A 24,592-nucleotide genomic window follows, 5' to 3' on the forward strand; every position below is an offset into this window, starting at 1 on the left:
TCTAGAACATCGAAAGTCAGTCCTACGTGCCCCAAGGTCCTCCCAGGAGGGATCCATTGTACTGGAATTCCCTTTGAGATCTCCAAAAAACAACATGAAGCAAATAAAACATGGTCACAACATGTGAGGTGAAATTGACGCCTTGAACACTAACATTGATGCTAATGTCGATGTCCATCAGAGCTGAGGAAATAAATGCCAGAGTAAAAGATATTAATGTTGTACGACTGAACCATCACACCTTTTAAGAGTGCACCGTAGAATCTGTCATGGACCAGCAAACAAAAGTGGAGGGATTGGATAATGTCTCAAGGGCAGTTAAATTGCAGAGTCTGAGTCTTCCACCGCCAGGAGATGGGGAGGAGATACCTCATCTGGTTCAGTTCTTACTGGAGACCTAATTCAAGCAAGAGCATTCTGTCTGGCCCACTCTGGCACCGAGGGCTTTGCATTTACCGCCAGCTTACCATCTGGAAATCATACAGAGGAAAGCGGAATTCTGGCAGTGCTTGGACATCCTAAACAGAGTGAGATCCCTCTTCAGTTAGATGTGAAGAAAAGAGAGATCCATTTTGGGGACTGGGTGGTGCTGCTAATCCCTGACCCAGGCAGAGAAGAAAGGAACTGTTGAACAGAGGAGTGGCTGCATCGTTATGGTATCCGTCCAGGCTGACGCTATTGCATAGGGGCAAAAGCCATAGGGCCTCTCCAACAAGTGCTGAAAATTCCTTCCTTGGTGGCTTGGATGCATAGATTGAAACTTGTATTTGGTGTGCACCAAAACCTGAAGTGCACTATTTCAGGGTCAGACATTATAGTAGAGCTGGTGGAGAGCCTCCAGCATTGGTAAGACCCCTTGTAATATACACTACTGCATCTTCATACATTAAGAAACAACTCCTGGATACTTATCTTTCGCGGTGTTGTTCTTTCACCATTACTCGAGTAGCAGAACCTTGGGCCACGCATTTCGGACGCAGCCTCCATCATCAGGGCTAATTCTGTCAACAGTTGGAGCAACACTTCTGGTGACTCGCTTTGGTCCCGCGTCTTGGAGCTGGATATTATGCAGAAGATTGGAATCTTTGGAGAACTGGCATTGGTGGAGACTTGGCAGGGAAGATGACAGGTGTGCCCACCAGAACTACCGCTTCAACCGTTGACAGAATCAGCCCTGATGATGGGCGCTGTCTCCCAAATGCATTGACCCTAGGTATTGGACGCACAGCGTCACAGCTGGGCTGGAGAGTCTGATCAACTTTCTGGGGGTGAGCTGGGGGTCCATTGCCGATACTTCTGAGTTTATGCCTGCTGGGCTTTCCTCTCGTTAGCACAAGATGTATACATCGTTGTTGATGCCCTGGGAGAGGGCGAGGGGGTTTGTTAAAAGATGAGTTCTCCTTTGAGTAGTGGGTTCTTAATACACGGATAACCTGGGGGTCCTCCCGTCTGATCTCCAGTCTACCCCTTCCTTGCATGTTGACCACCTGGTGTGGGATGGGCTATAAAAGTGAAATGGAGTTGCACCAGTGCTTTCTGAACTCGAACTTTAGTTTCAAAGGGCTCACGTTTGGAGCACAATTGAAATCCATAGGGCTTCATTTTGGAGTCCCCCGCAGGGCAAATGGAGGGGCTGAAGACAGGCGTAACACTGTTAAGTCTGTCTTAACGCCTCCATTTACGCTCCAGGGAATTTTCATTGTTTTTGATGTTGGGGGCGGAACAGGAGTTACGTTTCCGCCTCCCGTTTGCCCTCCGCCTTCAAAAAACAAATAGATTGTACACCAGTAGGACCTTTTCATGCTGCTGTAAATCCAATGATTTCCTATGGAAAGCGCCTGCTTTTTGAAGCAGCATGCGTACATGGCAGGCAGCATTTACTCTATGTGCGCTGCAAAGTTCGAATAGACAAGTGTGAAGAGTCGGCCGCCGTCTCTTTACACTTCTCATTTGCACTCTGACTCCGCGGTGCAAGGAACCTGTTTGCACTTAAGTGCCAATTTAAGCGCTCCCCTCTGGGAAATGTACGTATTTAACCAAATATGCTTCATAGTGTACGCATTGTGTCCTGTGTTTTACTTCAATAAGAAAGATGTGAGAACAAAATTGCATTGTGTGGTGTGTGCAAGGCACCTATTCCTTGTTTCTCTAAAAAACAACTTTCATTTTAACACCCGGACATTATCCTGCAGTGCAACTGGCATCAATGCTTTTCTTGGGGAACAGCATTTCGGAATGGTTTCTTTTTAAAATAAAAGTATAGGAACAGTAAAACCCTTTTAAAGAAAACAGAGGAGAGCACCGCTCCCGCCCACTGACTAGGATGGTAATGACCAGGGCTCAAGTGGAGGGTACACGCGGGTGGATGGCGTCTGCCCACTTTATTCAGAGGGTGGACGCCGGCCCCCCTTTGTTTTTTAAAGGATTTTAAAAAAACGTATGCTGCTTCCACTTCGAACACCAGCCTCGCTGCTGTAAGACGAACGACTTAGCCACGAGGCTACAGCAATCCTTTAGCAGCAGCTAATGAAATGTTTCCTATTAACATTCTACCCAAAAAAATGTTTTGTTACGGACATTTAAATATAAACGATGCATACCTTTTATACAACGCTATTATAAAATATCTTCGACAAATGCTTATTCGTCGATGCGGAATTGTACGATCGGACCGAAAAAAAAGGTCCGACCATACAAAAAGTTTGAAAAATGCTACCACCAAAGATGCGAACACCAAAAGTTCAAACCTTTGGTGGTAGCATTGTAGGTAAAATTAAAAAAAAGACTGTGGGGTGTCCCTCGCAACACCCCACTCACTATACTGTGTGGTATAGTGAGCAGGGTGTTGCGGGGATACCTCCGCAGCACACCCAACAAAAAAAAAGAAAAAAAAACAGAGGCTGCGGGGGTGTCCCCAGCAACACCCCACTCACTAGTGAGCAGGGGTTGCAGGGGACACCCCTGCAGTTCCCGGAAAAGAAAAAAAAAGAAAAGGACCCTGTGGCGCCGGTTGCCAATCATGGAAGTCAAAGGGAACTGGCGCCACAGGGACTCAGCATGTAAAAAAGGTAATTAGGGTTTGTTTATGTTGGGGGTGTGGGTGGGTTGAGGGTGTGGGTGGAGGAGTGTTGTGGGTATGTTGTAGGTGTGGGTGGGGTTGTGGGTATGTAGGAGTTTTGAATGCGTGTTCACATGGGAAATGTGCGAACCTTTTGTGGTTCGCACATTTCTCATGCAAACATTTCCGTCGTTGACTTTTCTGCAAACTTTTGTGCCGCTGACTTTTCTACACTTTCTTGAGTTGGGAAAGACAAATTGAATGCAATTTGAATACTTCACTCTGTGACATCATTTGCCATTGTGTATGTATGAGGCCCCCACTTTTTAGTATAGGACTTGAGCCCTGTTAATGACCCGCCACCCTTGTTAATGGCCCTTGCTGTATTCTGGCCTATTAAACCATAAGTGGGCCGTTACCACTCAGTACGGTTCAGCTCACTAGCGAAGGCACTATTGCCTTAGTAGCTGTCCCATTCTTAAAGTGCACTTGATTAATTTACATTAGGTTACATCATAACATCAAGCTGACTATTCTCCTTTAAAAGCAGGCAATAGGGGCCTTGCGGTTAGAACATTGCGGCATTGCTTAGAAGGTCTGTGTTGTATCCAATTAAGAAGAATAAATCACTGTACTATCAAGACTGGACTCCAGTGCCACCTGTGTGTGCATCGTAATTACAGCAGCCATCTTGTTTTTGCATGGAATGTGCGGCTGTTGTTGAAATTAGGAACCCTGGAAAATGCCTCATGAGTGTACAATGCCCCCTCCCCACCCCCAGAGCTTTGTCCGTTTCTAGAAAATATTGCTTTAAGCCAGTGAGTATTCACTAACATCAGAACTTTAGTATTACAAAAGGATTACACAAGAACTTGAAGGTAATAGACAGATTAACTCCAAAGATTATAATGACAGTATGATTGTATTGCTACTGGAATATTATAATCAACGTGGGGTCGTGACACCATAGAATTCTTGCTGCAGCCCTGGTTTACATCTCGTAAAGTAAGAAGCCGCTGAATGAATTGTAGCCAGACAAGCCATCGTCACAAACCATCCTCCCAGGACCGAGCCGCACAGACACCTTGTCGCCGGCATTGAGTTCCAGGATGGCGCTGTTGGTGCTGCTGTCCTCCTGGTCTTCGGTGTTGTCATCATGGGCTGCTACTATGATCTCACCATTCCGGGCCAGATAAGCGTAAATGTTGGTGCGAGCGCCAGCCGAGCCAGCATCGTAGTACACAGTGAAGGTGAAGCTGTACCCGCCATGCATCGGTGCGGTGAAAATGCCTAGAGTGTAGAAGAAATATGATTTAAAGAGCTGGCATTGTTTACATGTATCAAAAGTGTCCCATTTAAGTCAAGGGAAAGGTCCCTAGTCAGTCTCTCTGCAGTGGCACCTTGGCGCCATGCTGTTATCTACCTTGCTTAGTCAACGATACAAGGGAATCGATGGTGAGTAGCAGCCAGCATCGATTTATTTACGATGCGATATCCGGAGTTTTGCCCGCTGAAGATTCCATCGAACTTGAATTCGTCAAATTGTTTTCAGCAGAGTTTACCACAAATATATGTGGGGGTGGTTTTAGGCAACAACTAATGTAGGGTTCTTAAAAGGGGCCCGCAAGCGACTCCCCCGCGTATGTATGTGGCAAAACCAACTAGTAAAAAAAAAAATCGACAAAATCTACTTCGATAAAATCTTTTCGGCCAAATCACACAGAACCTTATGTTGCACTACTTCTAGATGTGAGACATGACGTGTCAGCATAGGGAACCTACCACCAACTGCGTAAGATCCGCAGCCTCCATCTTCATGGTGTGAGCTTCATTTCTAAGAGGCGAGGGAAGATAGGAGCTTATAGGTAAGGTAGGACCCCTCTGCTGATCCACTTGACGAATCAACGTGTGTGTTGTTCTTCCTGCAGCCGATTCTAGGGTTCCTGCGGAACAGAGCTCCTGAAGTCCCGATGTTTGTGAGAATTGTAATGCTGGGGTTGGAACCCTGGCTTTAGTGGCGCTGAATTTGACTGTTGTCATGTATTATGCTAATGCCTGGTTGTAGGCTCACACAAACACTGCTGGACACAAATGGGTTTTAATGTTGCTTGTTTTTCTGTGTTGTACAGTGGGCAAAGAGTTTGCCGGGGTCTTGCAAGCAATATCATATGATGGCCGTGATCTCATAACTTCGCTGCAGCCCTACAGGGCTTTTCAGAAAGTATTCAGCTATTATTTCAAGGACCCCCCAGTCCTGCACTTCCACGCCTTGATAAAGACCCCTGGTCGAAACACGTGTTGGCTTTTCTCGTCATGCAAATGTACCAACAATTGCTTGCAAGACCCAGGCAAACTCTTTGCCCACTGTACAACTAATAAAAACAAGCAACATGAAAACCCATTTGTGTCCAGCAGTGTTTGGGTGAGCCTACACAAAGGCATTACCATAATAAATGACAACAGTCAAATCCAGCGCCACCAAAGCCAGGGTTCCAACCCCAGCATTGCAATTATTACTTAGAGGTGCTGCCATTCCCTGTGCCACCTGTTAAATAAAAGCTAGCCTCCTTGAACAGCAGAAGGAAAAGGGGACCCACATTAATATGGTCATATATGACAGGGTGCAAAAATTCAAATTGCAAACTACTAGCCAGCCATAAAAAAGTCACTTGCCACCTTAGTTCTATACATCCACACAGACACCATTTCTAACTCTCCAAGAGTTAATATTGCTAGCCAATGGCTAGTGGTGAGTGCAGATAAATGCCGGCATTTAAATTCTGCCATCCCTTATTCAAACCTTTCTTTTTGTATACAGGGGGTATCCCCCTTACTCCTCACCCCTCTACCCCATTTAATACGTGGTCCCTTACACTCGTGTGTTGGGGGAAAGGGAACCCCACCAGTGGAGTTTTTACTGGGGACATTCTAATACCATCATTATTTCCCCACAATAGGTGTAACTACTAAGCCCTCCATGGGACTTAACCGACCAGTAACAGCTCGGGACGAAGTTACAGGCCCAAGCCAAGTGATGGCATTCTCGCGTCCCTCTCGGAGGCTTAAATCTATTAGTACCCCAGGGCCAGTGGTATGAAAAGGATGACACAGGGCATTAATATTGACAGGTGTGAGAAAGGGGGATAAGCGCACGCAGTGTGGGGTGTTGGAGGAGACAGCGAGATCAACTCCGAATCTCAGCAATAAAAGATGGCGACAGGGGAACAGGAAGATTTTATAGCACGCAATCATGATAATTAGAATTTTTATTTATTAAAAGTTAGCTGCCATTTCCACCAGAAATTACATATAAAGGGAGCTATACAGGGGACAGAGGCAATCCTAGGGTGCGGTGCCTTCTCAATGATTGAGGGTGTGTGGGAATGCATATCTAGTTGCTAGGGGGCAGATAATGGGGCACAGTAACCTAGGATGTAGACTAAGGAAAATATTTTACTAACACATGTATTATTGGTCTCTTGTCACGAGACACAAGATAAGATGTTTCATATTCACATATATACAGGAGAGTATGTGAGTATGGAAGGGGGTGGACTACAGCTAGAAAGGGGTTGTGGGGAAGCCCGCTCGCTGGCTTAGAAGATGGGGCTTGAGTCTGGTCTTGAACCGTTCCATATATGGGGTAGATTTAACGTCTGCAGGAGGGCGTTCCAGTAGAGAAGGACGAATAGGGAGAAAGAGCAGAAGCGGGAGGACGGGCGGGGAGCAGAGAGATTGAGGGGTAGGAGAAACCTAGGCATGGATGTCATTTGGGGGTTGCCACGGGTATCAGTAGGACCGGGACAATGTAAGCATGAGTCAATTCCTTTGCTAGCATCAGCAGTTAATTTACTGTTATAACGCGAAGAATGGCAGAACCCACAATTCACCGAAAACTGTACCGGTGATGAACACTTTTATCATGTAAATGCCTCTTGCCATTCTTGCGCAGCCTCTGCTAATCTCTGGCACGTGTCACGTGTCACTTCAAACCCTCATGCAACTAACAATAGCCTCAGATTTAGCCTCACTCAATATAGTAGAAGCCCACCCATGGCTTCTGCCTGTTCACATATACTGCTTCTTCCACTGCTCAGTAATCAATATTCAAATAATGTGATTCTATAAAAGACCAACCAGTGGAGAAGAAAAAGTTGGAAATCAGCGGAACAATGGGAGCTGCTATGATTGGCGAACACCATTGCAGAGGTGAATTGTACGCGTATGATCACCTCGGGATGCCCACGACTGTGCAGTGACCGGCATGGAAAACCAGGCTTATCTAGTATTCCTGTGCCTTTCATGGAACCTGACAGCATAGCTGCCCATTCATCCAGGCTCTTTCCCATGGATTTGCCCACCTCCACAGAGTTAGGTTGTATATTCCAGGTTGTTCTAGTGGGTGCTAGCCTGAGGGATGGGTATATTCAAAGAATGAAGATATATATTTTTTTTAAATCCAATGCATGAGAAATATATTTGCAGGTCAATCTTCCTTCAACATACATCCTGGAAGCATTGAACGCGTGGGTGCACCTGCTATGCTTTGCAGACTAGATATGCATGAACCATGTGTGAGGGTGTGAGAGTTAACTGTGCATAACGATATGGGAAGGGCATGGCTAGATGTTTCTGAATATCCCAAAAAGTCTTCCTAGGTGGCCAGGAACTATATGCACGTTGCATGTCCCTTCTACCTCCTCTAGGTACACCAGGATAGCTAGATTCCATCGCAGGTTTTTCCATCGGGGGAGAAATGATCGATTTTTTGTCAACTAATTTGACCACAAATGTAAGTGGGGGGATGGTTAGGGTAGTAAAAAAGGTAGAGGGGTGTTGGGGCATGGGTGGTGCAGGGGGTCTCACCCACATACGTTTGCAGTAAAATGTCCTAGCAAAATAAAACGAATTCGATGGATTCTCCCTCGATGAAGAAATCTCGAGGATAACTTTTCAGCCCAGTCTGATTTTACTTGTTGGTAATTTACGGATGCCTTGGGCACATTGTGTCCACATATGTCATGCATACATGTGTACATTTCCTTTTTGTAGCTTAAATGCCATGTTAGCATGCGTGAAGGATGCCTTCCTCCAGGTGTGTGTCAGACTTCCACCTGGGAGAATGTCTGTGCTTTGGCCCCGCTATGAGTTCAAAGATTCTAATTCTCTATTGTGTGAACATTTTGTGGCATGACTGGTTTCTCGCTAATGCCAGGCTCGGACTGGCCTGTAGGGCAATGGGGCAATCCCCGAACCAAAAACGGAAAATGCTCGTGGGGGCCAGTTTTTTGGGTCAAAGAGAGCGACTTTTTTGCTCCAAATGGGCCACTTTGATAAGTTACTTCACCATTGCTTTTGACCATTGTTACTGAATGAATATTAAATACACAATTTGCATCACATTAAATCAAAACCTCCCCCTTGGGCACTACTCAGTCTGTCCCAAAAGGAATGAATTGCCATTTGCAAGTATGGGCCACTTTTTCATTGGTGCCCGAGACCATGTGTTGCCCCAGTCCGACCCTGGCTGGTGCCCTGACCTGTGCTGGCATTGTAGGCATTGCCATGGTTGACGAAGATCCTCTTGTACGGAATGCTCATGTTCCCTCGCGTGGCGGTGATGCATTCGGAGGCATTGCTCATGGATGCGGAGAAAGCCGCCCTGTTGGCTAACGGAGAAACACACACAAGTCACATACTATAACATGATCAACGGAACTGCAAAGCTTCTGAACAGACATGGGCAACATCATTAAACGCACAGCACACACTCTTTACAACATCAGACATGAAGCATCAACACCGATATTGCTGGTCTAGCACCAAACTTTGAGATACCAATTACATTTAAGATTTAAATCTGTATAACTCTGTGCATGAAAGCTGTACAACGCTACTGGAAATCATAAAGCTATGTTCGGTTATACTGACTAACAAATACGTCATGTGTGCTGTGTCACTAGGGTGATGAATGTGGCTGTAGGAAACGGGGATACATTCTGTATGTCACATGTATGCATATCCAAATGGGTGAAATATAACTGTGTTGCGCTTAATGGATGTTAATCCCTAGCAAGAAAGAATGATCCCTCACCTCCAATAGCTCCAGACAAAGACAGACCCAGAATTGGCTCTAGGAAATTTAGTTCGATGGATTTGCAACCCGACTGCCCTCAAACGCAAAGTCATTAGCATGTGTCAGAGACGGTGAGCTCTCCTTCAAGACCCACACCCCCAAGATGGTCCAGACAGCCCTTTACCAGCTCTCGCTCCTTTCCAGAATAAAGCCATATCTCCCGGATTCAGAGTCCTGAAGCACAAATGAGCCACTGGTCCTAGTATATCTTGGTAGGCGGGAAATCCTTTTTGCGAGAGTCCCAGAAATCACCTTGTCTGCATTAAAGATCTTCCTGCACACATCACATTGACTCAACAAAGTACTCGAAAAGTGCAACCACAACACTGCCTTCTTTGGGGGAATGCACTCATTGTCCCGCCAAGTCTGCACCACCTTCAAGACACATGCTCCATCCACTGCAAGGATCTCATGAACAATGCACCTCTCTGGATAAAAAAACAAACTCTCTCCAGGGGTCAATCCAACACAAGAAATCTGGGCACAGCCGGACTCCACGTCAAGGTGTGCAAATAGGAATAGACCAGGAAATATGCATTTTCAGTCTACTCTCACAGCCACTGTATCCTGTTATGAGTTAGCAGGGAAGGAAGAGAAAAGAAGGGTTTTCAGGAATTTCCGGAACTTAAGGAAGTCCAGCTAAAGCATAAGAGGAGCAGGAAGGCTGTTCCAAAGAGAGGCACCGGCCGAAGAGAGACAGATGCCTCCCGCTCTCTGTTTCAAAAAGCGTTTGACAAGCAGAGAATTGTAGTTAGAGGAGGGGAGGGCTCTAGCAGGGCACCATTTATGGAGACAAAGTTGAAGATATTGTAGTGACAGGCCCCAGAAAGTATTGTCAATGATACAGAGGATCTTGAATTTCAGCCTTGGAACCACCAGGAGCCAAGGTACACATTTTAGGGCTGCAGCGATACAATCCCTGGGCTTGAGGTCAAGGATAAGGCTAGCGGCCCTATTCTAGATTAGCCAAAGGGGGGTAGACAACAATGGGGGAGGTTAAGGAAGAGACTGTTGCAGTAGTCCAGCCTACAGAGGACCAGGGCTCTACAGACGTTGAGCTTCTGGAGGAAGGTGAGGAACGGTAGAATGCCTGTAAGGAGGAGAAGCTGAAAGTGGGCTTTCTTTAAAAGCGCCAAAATGTAAGGAGTAAAAGAGAGAAAGGACTGACCCCAAGGTTTTTTGTCACACATGATGGGGGGACAACAGGGCCCAAAGAGGATGGCCAGAGAGTAGGAGAAAAACAGGGCACAGGTGTCACATTAAGAGCGATCTCTGTCTTACTGGCATTGAGACAGAGATTGTTAGCCGCACACAATACCTCGATGGTGGTCCGACAATCAGGGATAAAAAAACGAGGAGAAGAAATTAGTTGAGGGAAGTTTAAGGAAAGCTGTGTGTCATTAACATAACACCGAAAGTGAGAAAAGAAGAAGGACATCATGTGAGCCGGAGGGATGAAATTGATATTGAAGAGCCGCAATGATGCGATAGAACCCTGGGGACTCTGCAGGTAGACAGTGAGGTGGTGGAGTAGAAACAGCCCAGTTGCAGCTGGGAAAGGTGGTTAGTGAGGAAAACAAGCCAGCCAGTCCACTGCCCGCTCCATGATGTTAAAGGTATCATGTAACCGTTTAATGAGGATAGAATAGTTGACCGTGTGAAAGGCGTAGGAGACATCAAGCAGAACTATCCTCAATTGTCCTACTATCATACACACCATAAACACTTCAATTATACCATTCCACCATGTTACAAATACTGTATATGCCCCCTACAGTACCTATAATTACTACACACGTATTACTATACTATGGGCCTCATTATAAGGTTGCCGGTCTGGTAACAATGGTACCGGTAAGCTTGCTGGTACTGCTGTTACCGAACCGGCAAACTACGAGTTCTGCTCATGGGTGCCTTCCCCCCTGCCAGGACTGGCCTGGCAGGCATACCGGCACCCGCGAGCAGAGCATGTCGGATGCACAGGCAGCATTCTGAATGGTGCCGGTGCATCCGACCTCCTCAATCCCATGGGGAGCATTGTTTTCCAGTGCCCACAAATGGGCAATTACCGGGTGCGGCAGGGCCGTAATAACCCTGTAATTGCCCATTCGCGGATGTTGGAAAAAATCACAAGTTTGGCAGCAGCCTGCCGGTTTTACCCGCAAGGCTACCGCCAAACTTGTAATGAGGCCCTATGTGTTGCCAGTGGCCAAAACTACCACAATAGAATTAGAACACATAACAAGTATGTATAATACACCTTCAAATAACAAGACTCACCCAGACCCCCCTGCCATCCAAATGATGTCCGTGGACACTAAAAGTGATCGCGGACTCGGCGGCACCTGCACACCTTTTTTCCACCCATAAAAACAGCTCCATGCCAACTTTATTCCACTCACTCACCCTTTCCAGGCCCTCATTCGACCATCAAATAACCCCAATGTGTTTTTCAGACTTTTTTCTGACTGTGCTGTCTGTGATCAGCAGCAATGTCCGTGGACTCTGCCACACCTGCAAATCCCCTTTTCACCTATAAAAACAGCTCCATATCAACTTTATTTCACTTCCCCTCCCTTTCCAGGCCCACTTTCGGCCACCAAATAACCCAAAATGTTTTTTCCAAACTTTTTTCTCATTGCTCTATCCGCAGACAACAGCAGCTGTCCGCGGATCCAACATGACGACCGTTTAAAAAAATATGACGCACCTCACGTTTTCACCATCCAATCAGCGGGTGTGTATGATGTCCGTGAACAGCACGCCAACCCCTGATTGGCCCAGACGTGTCCGAGGACTCTGAAACAGGAAGTGAGTCCGCGGACCGGGTCCAGATATCACACATTTTTATGTACCTACTTTTTGGCCATTTAAAAAAATAATACTTGCCGGATTTACACCAAAATGTATAAAAGCACACTTTTGGGACCGAGCTACCCCTCCTAGCGCACATTTGGTGAAAATCCATCCAGCGGTTTGGGCTGTAGGCACAAGAAACTTTTTTTTCCATTGCATCTATGAGGATTTCCACAAATGTTGGGACCCCCCCTATAACTTTGCCCCCCTGGACAAAACTGCACCAAACTTCGCAAATAGTTTTGAAAGGGCCATATACTTTTTTTACAACTATTAATGAGGATTTGTTGAACAGCGGCAACGTTATAAGCCAGCCAAAAAGTGCTCTTTCTATGAGTAGAGCAACCTATCCATAACTACAGGGCCGCTACCACAGGCCCTGTATTAGATAAACATGTGCATGTACCTTCATCTATCCCTCCGCAAATACCTCCCCTCTCGAGCTCTTCGCTCCTCTACCTCTAACTCCCTCAGGGCCAGTCGTTTTTCAAAGAAACGAGCTGGGGGTAGATCTCTATCTTTGGCTGGAGCCTCGCTCTGGAACAGCCTCCCTGCCACTCTAAAACTTGAGGAGAACCATCTCCGGTTTCGGAAGCACCTCAAAACCTTCCTCTTTGCGTCTGCCTTCGCTCCCCTTCACCCCTGCTGATCCGCTCTTTTGGCACTGTGCACCTGGCTACCCTCTGTCCCCTGGGCCCAGGTACCTGCTCACCCTGCCACCTTCCTGCACTGCCTCCTGGCTACCCCTTGCACTGGGGACTGTATCTGTACCCCCCCCCATTTCTCTTCTTTTTCTGCACTTATTCAGACTTACCCAGTCTGCTGCCTTAAACACAGCACTTGCCACTTGCTGGCTGCACTACCACAGTTTGCCTCAATTTTCTATTTATTTTATTTATCTGCACTCCTCGGCTTCTGCACTTTCCACTCTCCCCCTTCCATGCACTTTTTCCCTTTTCCCTTTCCCATGCACTTGCGCGTTCTCAATGTCACTGAGCCTAGTAAGCTCGTTTTTATGTTGTGCTGTGTTCTCCCTTGTTCCCCTCCCTTGCCTAGTTGCGTTCTGAAACACTTGTGTACGAGCGCGATACAAATAAAATATCATATCATATCATATCATGTAAGATAGTATGTTCAAAGAAATGGACATAGGAAAACAGTTCCTTTTCCACGGCCAAATCCAGCCTCATCCGCATTTACAAAACCCAGTTATTTCTGCACTTTGATCAGAAGGAAGAGACCAAACCATTTGGACAAAGATTCTTGGAACAAAAAAGTAAGAATTAAAAATCCATATTTATTCCAAATTATTTTTAGAAAGCACCGCCTCATCAGACACTTCTCCAACCGTATGTTTGGCCACACTTTTCATTGTCAAATGTCCAATCATGTTTCAACATCACATTTCTCAACATTCCAGTGCCATTCCGCACTATATAGTGCACTTTATGTTATAAGACTATGGGCCTCATAACGAGTCCGCCGGCCAGGAACTTAGGGTGCCGTAGCAATGTACTGGCACCCTTTCCGGACCGGCAGACTACGGCTCTGCCTGCCGGAGCAGATGCGCCCGGCAGGTGTGACTTGTCGGGTGAATTGGCCCTGGTAGTCAGGGTTGCCATGGAAGCACCAGCACCACTGACAACAGTGTCAGTGCTTCCTATGGGACTCCACGGGAACGGGGCACAGTATTTTCCGCCGCCTGATATCCTCAGATCTCAGACGGCAGAAATGGTGTTACGGAGTTGGCGGCTACCCAGGGACGTCATTTCACCGAAATGCCAGGGGTAGCGGAAGTGACACCACACGACCCTTGACCCCCTGATGACATCACAGGAAGTGATGTCATTTGACCCCACCCCGAAGTGATATCGCAGGAAGCGATGGAACACGACCTTTCACCCGTTGAGAAAACAGGAAGTGGCATCACATAGCATTGTACATTACGAAAAATATGGTTACGACATCACTATAATATGATGTACATTTCATCCAAGAATGGATCGTCATATGTATCCTTAAGATCAGTGTTTATCGGCCCATATTACCAAATTACTGTGAATGCAAGCAGACGTCCATGACCAAATGATAATGATGTGTTATTATATAGCACTTACACTTAAGCGCTTTATATAGAAAAATACACACCCAATATCACCCAACCTTTGTTGGAACTCATTTATCGACCTCAGATGGATGAAAGGCTGAGTTGAGGCGTTTAAAAACAGACTAAATCATACTTAGCTGACTGCGACGAATTTGGAGACACCCAAATTCAAAATACATGTGAAGCAGGAGACCAAGGGGAACACTAGGTCACACAGCCACTCTCTATAGAACCCAGTCTGGGTATAGGGTTAGTTAAGATTACTAACAGTTCAGTTTTCAAGTAAAAAAGAGATGTATTTGGTTGAAAAAAGACAAAAACATTGAGGTTCAGTTGTTTTTTCAAAACAATTTTATCAAAAATAATGGTCTCAAGAATGAGAAGTCACTAATATTCTCTTAGTGAGGAAGAATTTGCCACAATTGATTTACAAACCAGAAAAATATGGCATTCTTAAAAGAAGCCCCATCCCTCATCCTTTGGCATGTACGCTAGATACTTTGCTCAGATTATTAGTTTGGTGGTGTCCCGATAAATCCAGCAGCATACTGGCAAACGGTATAATCATTACCGGCACCTAATATGCTGGAATTTCAGGCATATTACAGTTGCTGGCAATGCTAAGTAATTCCCCATTCCATGGAGTCCATAGGACTCCAAGGGAGGATTGCTGGTATTACCGGTGCCGGTAATGCAAGCTGTTTTTTGCTCGTGGGGTGCCTGACATACATCCAGCTCTTGAACTTGACGAACTGTAATAGCTGTAATGTCATCTATGTCATCACTTGTCCCTGCATGAAACGTTATGTGGGCATGACCATGAGACCTATTAGAATACGCCTGGCAGAACATAGGTCATGTATACGGACTGCAAAAATCACTGCTCCAATGGTGACACATTTTCTTGACCGCAAGCATAACCCAACGGACTTTACATGGTCGATCATTGAGAAAATCAAAGTACCCACCAGGGGTGGCAACATACATGACCTCCTCTTCCGAAGAGAGCAGCTTTGGATTTTCCGTCTAAAAACTGACAAGACTGGCCTGAACGAACCAACGAGCCACAGCGTCGAAACCTCTCACGCGCGGCTCGCCAGACCCAGACTGAAGCTGCAGGTAATTTTCTTGTGCCTACACAGTAGGCGCTGTCCCCGATCAACGGGAGATGACTCTTTCGAGATGAGCGCGCGGACGGGATTGTGTCAGACCGCATCCCGCCCGCAAGTTATGTTTGGAATTGTGAGCGGGCACGCCATAGGCGGCCGCTCCAGCATAGCATTCAACTGCGATCTTTGGTTATGTAAATCAATGACTAGATACTTACATGCACCAAAGCGATTGTGTATATGCACAATCCATATGGCATTAACACTGTCCTTTCTGGCCCCTAGGTCCCAGGCCGCCATTATCCCTCCGTGCGCAAATGAGCAACATGGATAGGGTAAGACTCCCTTTCCATTTTTAGATTTTTTGTGCAGTGTGTTATGCAATCATCACACCATAGGTTCTAAACTGTGACCTCTTTCTCCCTATCCCCTCCTGTCATCCCTACAGGGAGAGGTATATTATTAATGCAGACAATGCTGCACCAGTAATGAAGAAGGCTTTTACCTACTGGCCCATATTTCGGGCCCTGATGAATGTGGTTTAATCACCCCTTACCACAGAAACCGGTCGGCTATGAAATGACCTGACCCAAGAATATAACAACACTACCTGGAGTCAGTGCATTTGGTTCATGGATCCCAAATTTAAACAACCCTGAGGATCCCTCTTCTAATGAAAAAACTAAGAGAAAAAATTGATTGAAAAATTCATTGAAAAAGCTATCGAAGAACAGTCCATCACTCTTCGCTTGTTTTTAACTCTTTGCACCTGCTTAATAGAGAAAACCCATTAGAAAATGTTGTTTTTCTTTTAATTTAAGAAGCAGCAAACGCATGACCCAGCATGGTCTAATGTCTTTTTTAGCACGACACTGTGCAAGAACATTCGCTTGAGAATTAAACTAGAGACATGTCTGCTCCCTTGCAACTCTCTCTTTTAACAAAGAAACGGTGTGTTTCGTAAGTGTGAATACTGAACTGGGTAAGTCACAGTAGGAAATCCCAAAATGGTCCTCCTTGTTATATATACATGGAGATAAATCAGGCCACCTCACCGGCAACATTGTAGTTTGGCAGTGTGAGAAAAGTGACAGTAAAGCAATTACTGCCACTTCTTCCTGCACCGCCAAACTTATGATGAGCCCCATTGTTTTACCATTTCAGTTTGACTAATGTGAAAGCAAAAACCTTGTTTCTGTGCCATTTCTGGTAGACCCACTACCCATTCTGCAACCTGTTCAACTAACTCAATAGAGGCCCTGTCAGGACATGAGAAGCCGCTCAGATTATTACTGCAAGCCCCTGAGATCATCAAGCTTGTGAATCAACACCAGAACTAAAGTGGAAGGCACATTATACCTGCAGAATCAACTGTATGTACCTGTGCCAGAAACTCACCTCAAACGCCTTCACTAGTGTCACGATGACAAGCTGTGCGGACACCACAGACAGAAGAAGAAGGAGATGGTTTAGCATTGGCTTTGGTGGAACCACATGGCAAAGGATATACAAATAATATGTACAGGAATGCCTGGCTTACACTCAACAGAAGGAAACCTGATAACCACCCGCGGGCCTCTTACAGCCTCTAGAACTACCATTTGTGCATGTGCCTTCCGATTTTCTCATGTATAAATATTGACATTTTGTTCCACTCGCCATTCTACCCTATGTCGGAAATCTGACCCTTATTTTGTTCCAAACGTTATCCGCCTTCATGACTTACCTGACAGAGTGGTCCCGGACCGGGGTCCTCAGTTTATGGCTACATTCTGGCAAGCTCTGCTGGAAGAAATAGGTTTCAAGTGCACAGCCCCACTACTTTCCACCCGCAAACCAATGGCCAAATGGAACGAGTAAACCATGTTGTAGAATAGTAGATCTGCTTTTCTACTTCCCAAACCCAAGAGAACTCCTTTCACTATCCAAATTTCGCAACAAAAAAACATCATCCCGTATATGTTGGCATTTCCCCTTTCCACTGCTTGACAACTCTGCTTGTTCCCTGTCTTGCTGCCCAGGACCAGTCCCATCCCCCGAGCACAAGAAGAAGATTGTAAAAACACCACAAGTTAGTACATACACCACACTGCCCAGCACACACTGCAACAGGCTAAAGACACTTGCAGACGCCTTGCTGATCATAATGCACGGACCGACTCCTGCTTATGCAGTCCATGAGCGAGTTTGGCAATCAACAAGAATACATTCATATCCTGCAATGTCACCACAAGCTCAAGCCCTACTTTGTTAGTTGTTTTCGGATGTTGAAAATTGTTTCCCTGGCATCTGCCAAATTTCAACTTCCTAAGTATCGATACATGTATGCCATAAGTCATGTGTCCCTTTGCAAGCCTGCACATCAGCGCACTGGCTCCTCTGACATTGCGCTTTCTGACTCTACTGCTCCTCAGAGTCAGTCTTTTCTTGTTTCTCACAGGCAGGGGTGAACGCTTGAATTTCTACTCTACTGTCAAGGTCTAGGCCCGAAGAATATTCTCGGGAACTTTCACCTCCTGTTCAGTTTCTGCCACTCTGTCTGCTATTCTGAAAGTTATACTCCCATCACCCATCCTTGGTGGCGGGCGGAATTGTGAGGGGTCATTGCATCTCTTCTCGTAGATCACTGGTTTCACAGGTCTTGTTGCTTTCTGGAGGCACCTAAGGGTTAATCTGTCTAAGTTCCTTTGCTCTTTCACAGCTACCAATAAGAGGATGAAGCACACCTATGTATGCAATGACAGCCTGTGAAAGCTGTCTGTCTGCCAACGCCTTCGGCCTCGAAGCATCATTTGTCATCGGCATCTCGTTGGGTGCTGGATTCCAGTGAAAGTACTCATCTGCCCATGCTTTGTCTCCATGTTCCATCCTTGTTGTTACCTTCAGTCAAGGTTATCTTGCGGCATGCCAGTTCCTGAATGTCAGCCCAGTGTTTCTTTAACCAGTGCGATTAACTGCAGGACTGTCCACCTTGTGTGAGTCAGGGTGTGCAAGGGGCCAGAGCCCACTAGCTTGATTGTACTGTTGCGGTCCTGTCCCTTTTGGCTTCTGCACCTCACCCTCGAGGGACAAGGCCCACTCTTGTACTGTCCAGTCTTTTGGTCCTGGTTGCGTGGCCTTCTGGTGCACTTCGTTATCTCTTGGAGTAGTGTTTGGAAGATGAGACAGTTGGTGCCTGCTTACATCAGTTCCTGTGCAGTACCTTGACATCAAATCCTGACTCATTATGTATGTGTATCCCCTCATTCTCAAACATTTGACACTCCATACAAGGATATTTAGAGGGATAATGAAGGAAAGTTAATTTTCTCCCAAAGGCATACATGTTGGGGGCAATCTGTATTTGGGAATCAAAAAGTAAGTACATCTGAAATGTGTGGATACATTTTAGAGAAAGTCTGAAAGTAATTTTGAGATACACATGTAAACACAAATAAAGGGCTAGTCTGTGCACTGCTTCAATGAATGAGCAGTAATGTTGAATGTATGTAAAGTGCCCTTTCTCAGGGTGGCATACAGATGTTCAAGGTAATCATTGACCTCTAATTGGGGGATGCATTATATATGATAAGGTGCCATGTTTACTCATGGAAATTAAAACCAAAGCAATAATAATAATAATAATAATTTGTTTTATATAGTGCCTCATGCCGGATTCCTCACACGTCGAGTTGCTGTAATTGTTGGTTATATTATTGCCCAATTAAGTAGTACTCAATTTATCGTCTTCCGAACTATGAAGGGCTGAGTCAACCTTTGTCGCAGGATTTGAACTTGCGAGGGAGGGGCATGCTGCCTGTTGCATGTCAGAGGCAGGCATTTAGCTTGGTAGGGGTATGGTATGCCAGAGAAAAGAGTAACTTGCATGGAGCACGTACAGGTCAAGAGGTACCCTGGCAATGGAGCAACTAACTTTGTTGGGTAAACACAGTAGAGTGTTCTGAGATCTGCCTATGGTAGAGATGGGTCTTCAGAGTCGACTGCGCCCCAAATGATATATACATTATCTAAGCTTCGCTTGCACTGTATTACACAAGGCGGCAATGTGAATAGAGAAGAATCAGCCCCCCTCTCCATCCCCCAACCTGAGCAGATGGAATCTAGGTACTGTCAGGAGGATTATGCTGGATGCACAAAAGACTTAACATGGGAGACATTGCCCCAGAGGCAAGGAATGTGAAGTCCAGCCACATCAGGTCTAGGCTCCCATTGGCTTAGATGCTCTTACCTTGCTCCCCCGGTTATGGCTGAATTTATGGAAGGAGCCTGGCCATTGTGTTCTAAGTAGCAGGGTACATCACCCCTGAGCGAAGTGTTTCCCACTTCTCAAGAGGATACTAGGAATAGTTCAGTACTAATCTAGAGAAGAAGGCTGCTTCTCATTTACAGACTCACAGAGTTTTAGGGATTAACAAGTAGTTGCACTATGTTGGGTAATATGACACTGTATAATTTAATAGCCAAAACAGAAACTGTTTTTATTAGTAGCCTACCAAAAGTGCAATTAGACAGGGTTAGATGGCAACTTATGTTTGAATACTTGAAAGCAAAAGCATTCTAGAAGGTGTTTAAATGAAAAACGTTATATGTGTACACTATCTGATATTTTGGCGCAATGTTGGAGTGTGGGGAGGAAATATTTAAGGGATAGATTATGGCTAGCTATTGGGACTGCCTAAATATTGGCAGGAAATGACAGGAAAGTTCTTGGTGTGATAACAAAGGTGTTTTGGAGGATGCCCGTATAGCCAAAGATTGTTGAAATGCAATGACAAAGAAGTTCTCCAAAATGACAAATGTCCTATTAAACAAAATGTCGAGAAAATAAAAAGGGATATCAGAAATATTTTGGTTAAGGATCATGTTTACCCTTACGTAATAGCTGCTATTATTAAGATCATTCTGGCAGTATAAGAGGACTACGTTCAAATAAGGTTTTGTCTGTATCAACACCATGTTACACTCTCACTAACCTCAAACTGCAACGACAGATTATTCACTGGTACCCTCCCTTAGTGATGAAAATCCAAACCCAAATTAAGGGTCAATGTTCAACCAGGGGGGAATTTAGACATGAGTACGTAGTACATGTATATGCCATGAGTAACATGCGGGCAGTTTGGGGTAGCAAGAGTCAAGAACAAAACCAAAGACAGAAAAAATTGTAATCTTTCACTTGTGACTTTGTCGGATATTGAAAAGCATCTTCTTGGTAATAATGTCTTTTTTGTCCCCAGACAGGGATCCATGATGGCAAGGATTCAGACAGAGCTCAGTTCACTCATGAAGATGGTAGGTCTTACATACTTCTTTTCTCAAGATGTGCATGAATCAGTTCCTGATCAAACAGACTCAAACTACTGTCTATCTTCACACATTTCTACTGGGGGAGCAGAAATAGTTACACCCGAGAGCTGGACGTGCCCAGGTTTTAAACGAATTGAACAACAGTACTTTTATCCATTTTAGAAATAACTAAGTAACCTATCCAAAGAGTGATGGTGGACATTGAGTATATTACCTTCTGTAAATCTGGATCCTAGAATTGAATCATCAGTTTTACAACAAGACCTAACAACATAGGTTTAAGAAAATAAATTGTGCCAAAGGTCTAAAATATCTTATTAAGCAACATCATATTGGGGCTCATTACAAGTTTGGAGGTCCAGGAAAAAAGTGGAGGCAATACTGTTTACCTCCATTTTCCCTGCACCGCCAAACTACACGTTTGCCGATATTACCGGATGGTAGTACAGGCGATTTTGGGAGCTAAAGTGGAGGAGTTACCACCAGTTTTCTGAAACCATTTGTAAATAGCCCCCAGACATAAAGGGTCGCAGGCACCTGAATTCTCTTGTTGATACACGTGAATTTGAGTCCGCCAATAGGATTTTGAACACATTAGACATTGTATGACTTCACACCTAGAGTGAGCATTGGATGCAATTTGTCAGACCTTGGAAAGGAGAACAATGCTAAGCATTTTCATGAAATTAGCTGAATTATCCTTCACGAGAATCTAAATCATTCTGAAAAGCAAATTATGTCCAAATAGAAAGTCAAAATCATTCCACAGCATTTGTTGACTTCTTTTTTCGAAAGCGAGAGTATACTTTGTTGATTAGAATCCATTTCTTTGTCATACTAAACCCGGGCAATGCTTTCTTGGTGACTTATTTTTGATTTGGAAGTGCACACCAAATGATTGATAAGTGTTTTTGAATTATGGCTCAAATCAAGGACGATCGCAAAAATGCAGAGAAGCAGGTATTATATGAGGCTAGAACAATGGGCACCGGTTGCAGATTATTTTTGCTCAGGATAAATCATGACACCTGCAAAACAATGGATGATGCCATGGCGTCACGTGTGAGAAACGTTCATAATTTGAAATTGGAATAGAATTGGCACTCAAAAAGATGTGTTGCTTTGTTGTCATCTCAAGGTGTATTAAGGAATAACCTCAACATGTTATATGTTTGATGTTGTTCTTTGCTTATTGCCTATAAGGTAGTATAGCTCAGTGACAACGCACTGGTCTAATCTGGGTCCGTGCTTAGACACCTCTTCGATATTAAGCCGTTACAAATAACTAATTATAGGTATTCATTTGTCTTATTTTGTTTTTTGGCACCAACAGCAAATCTGTTGAGCCTTCCATTGTGATGTGCGCTCTGCCTGTGGATCCCATGGATCATGGTGAATGAAAGTGTTTTTACTATGTCTATGCTAAATTTAATAGTGTACAAATGCTAACTTGTAAGGTTTTTAACAATTTAAAGAGATTTATTGTGCATATGAGCATTATGTAAGTAGTCTTTGTCAAATTACAGTGTGTTTGAGATTGCAATATCACTATTTTAGAATGTGCTATCATTTGAAAAAAGTGCTTAAATTAAGCATATATACTTAGTAAAACCTTTAAATGCTACATTCCTTTTTACTGTGTCTATGCTTAATATAGTGTTAAACTCCTAACTTGCACACGTTTTTCAGTTTTGGGAGGCATTTTCAGTTAGGTTTCCCACATTATTACATTAATCACAGGAATTGTAAAGACTTCTGTTCACTGTGGTGTCGATTAATGTCAATCTATGTTTCTTCATCTCTGTGTTAACCACAGTCATACAGTTAAGGAAATGGTTGACTTGTAGTGCATTTATTTCATCCAGTCTTATCAACATTTGTGACTCATCTGCATAATTTTAAAACTTCATTCTGAAGGAATGAAAGAGTTTAGACAGAGTTTGGAGATATAAATGATGGATTGTGTAGTGGTGGAACCCAATATTCCCGAGTATGGTAGCCCTTATAATTTCACATGCTTACCATAAATCCCAGCATCAGGCAAGCAGTATTGCCAGAGTGTTCAGACATCTCCAATGTCATAAAAGGAAAGGATTTCTCAGAACCCTTGCATCAATTCGCCTTTCGGTCAATCAGAAAACGTTCCGCCTTATGCCGACTCTGGACATCAGATCCATCAGCTTCCGGTGGAATTCAGAGCTGTGCCGAGATTTACCCACACCGAAAAGGGGGTGGTATATCCGAGTAACTATCAACCACTTTCTCTGCCCTTATGGTTTCAGCAGCCCTTCCTCCTGCGGTCTCTCGTGTTCGTCTAAAGGAGAGGAGGCTGCAGCTACATCTACCTTCATGTTGGAACTAGCAGTAGGACCATCAATCAGAAAGGATTTGGATGCCGTCGACGTCAAGCCAGATTTAGAGCGGTGGCACTGCAACCACTATTTACTCTTAGGATTAGCATTCTGTGAACCTTCTTTCAAGACCTGAGCACTTTAGCCTCTTCTCTTACAGATAGTTGGGCCACTCTGGGCTATCTCAAAGTGCATGCACAGTGGTCTCAGGGGGAGTGTGCATCTTACATAAACTTTCTACAGCTACATGCGATATTCAGGGACGTGGAGGCCTTCCTGTGATACAGAAATCTTCATTACTGATAGAGACCAACAGCATGGCATTGATTTTACATCACTAAGCAGGGAGGAACCAGGTCTCCCCAACTCTGTCTTCTAGCTGTTCAAATTTGGGAAGGGGCTTATTTCCAATGTATTATGATTCAAGCTGTTCCCCTGGCTGAAGAACCTAACAAGGAATCAGAGGGAATCAGTTGCCTGTCAAGGACTCGATTGGGCAGGAAATCTTCCATGACTTGGGGTTTCTGGAGGTGGGCCCGTTCGTGACCAGTCTGAATCGGAAATGTCACTTTTACTCAACTTGGATGGGACAGAGGTGGGACTCTCTGGGCAACAGCTTATAGATTCTGTGGGACCATCGGTCGGTGTATGCTTTTCCTCCAATTCCCCTAGTCCATAGAGTTTTGTGCGAGTTTTGAAAAAGTCTAAACTGCTCTATGGTTCCATTGACCCCCATGTGGCTAATGAAGATCTGGTTCTCTGATCTGTTCAGCATAAGGCAGTGAGGTCCTTAGTATCTTCCATTGACCGAGGATCTTCTCCCTTTTTACCCTTTGTTGCTGAAGTTAGCAGGATGATTTCTGAGGCGCTATATCATTGCCACTGTGGGCTTTATGCTGAAAATCTTGTCTGTGGTGGAGGCTTCTAGGAAGTCACCTGCCTGCTAGCAATATAAGAGCAGATGCATTTTGTTTCTGCTATTGGATGCTGGAGTGCTAGTCCTGATCCTCTGCTATGCTCTCTAAATGATGTAGTGATATGTTATGTTATGTTAGTAGCACTTTTAGAGCGCACGGTCGTCCGATGGCATCATGGCGCTGAGGAAAGGAGGAGGCAGTATCCTGAAAAAGAGGTTAACCAAACAAATGCGTTTTCAGTGATATTCTGAAAGCCAAATGATTTGCGAGTGTTTTCATGGCCAGCAGGAGACTGTTGCACAGCTGTGCCAAAGCGACCAAAACGAAACCTGACCTCTGATGCGAGCGTGCTGGCAGGGCAGGACTACAAGCAAGTTAGCAACTGCCGATCTTAGAGGCTGTGTGGAGCAATAGCAACTGAACATGTCACAGAGATACTCTGCGGCCTGGTCATGTAGGGCGCAGTGCACCAAGCAAAGGGCCTTGAATGTAATGCACTGTTTAACAGGCAGCAAATGGAGCAAGTGCAGAACTGGGGAGATATGAGCTCCTTAAGGGGAGCCAGTGGCCACCCGGGCAGCCATATTCTGGAGACGCTGAAGCCACTGGACTATGCCTTTAGGTTTGGCCAAATATAAAGAGTTACAGCAGTCCAGTCGACTAAACGCTAAGGCTGCCACTACCGGAGGGCAAAGGTGAGAAGGAATAAATGGAAAGACCTTCTTGAGAATTTGTAGGTGAAAGTGGCCCG

General features: G+C 44.9%; 1 protein-coding gene across 1 annotated transcript in view; it reads right to left on the reverse strand.

The window, feature by feature from the left end:
- Positions 1-3,881: 3,881 nt before the first annotated feature.
- LOC138487293 (uncharacterized) overlaps positions 3,882-24,592 on the reverse strand; it is a 56,211-nt gene continuing 35,500 nt past the window's right edge. Inside the window, exons 5-6 of the mRNA XM_069613905.1 lie at positions 8,599-8,727; positions 3,882-4,348 (exon numbers count right to left, since the gene is read on the reverse strand). Coding sequence (XP_069470006.1) covers positions 4,050-4,348; positions 8,599-8,727 — 428 coding nt within the window. The 3' untranslated portion in view covers positions 3,882-4,049. The remainder of the gene's footprint in view (positions 4,349-8,598; positions 8,728-24,592) is intronic.

This window comes from Ambystoma mexicanum, chromosome 9, assembly GCF_040938575.1.
Source record: "Ambystoma mexicanum isolate Mex_15411 chromosome 9, UKY_AmexF1_1, whole genome shotgun sequence".
In the NCBI taxonomy this organism is placed as follows: domain Eukaryota; kingdom Metazoa; phylum Chordata; class Amphibia; order Caudata; family Ambystomatidae; genus Ambystoma; species Ambystoma mexicanum.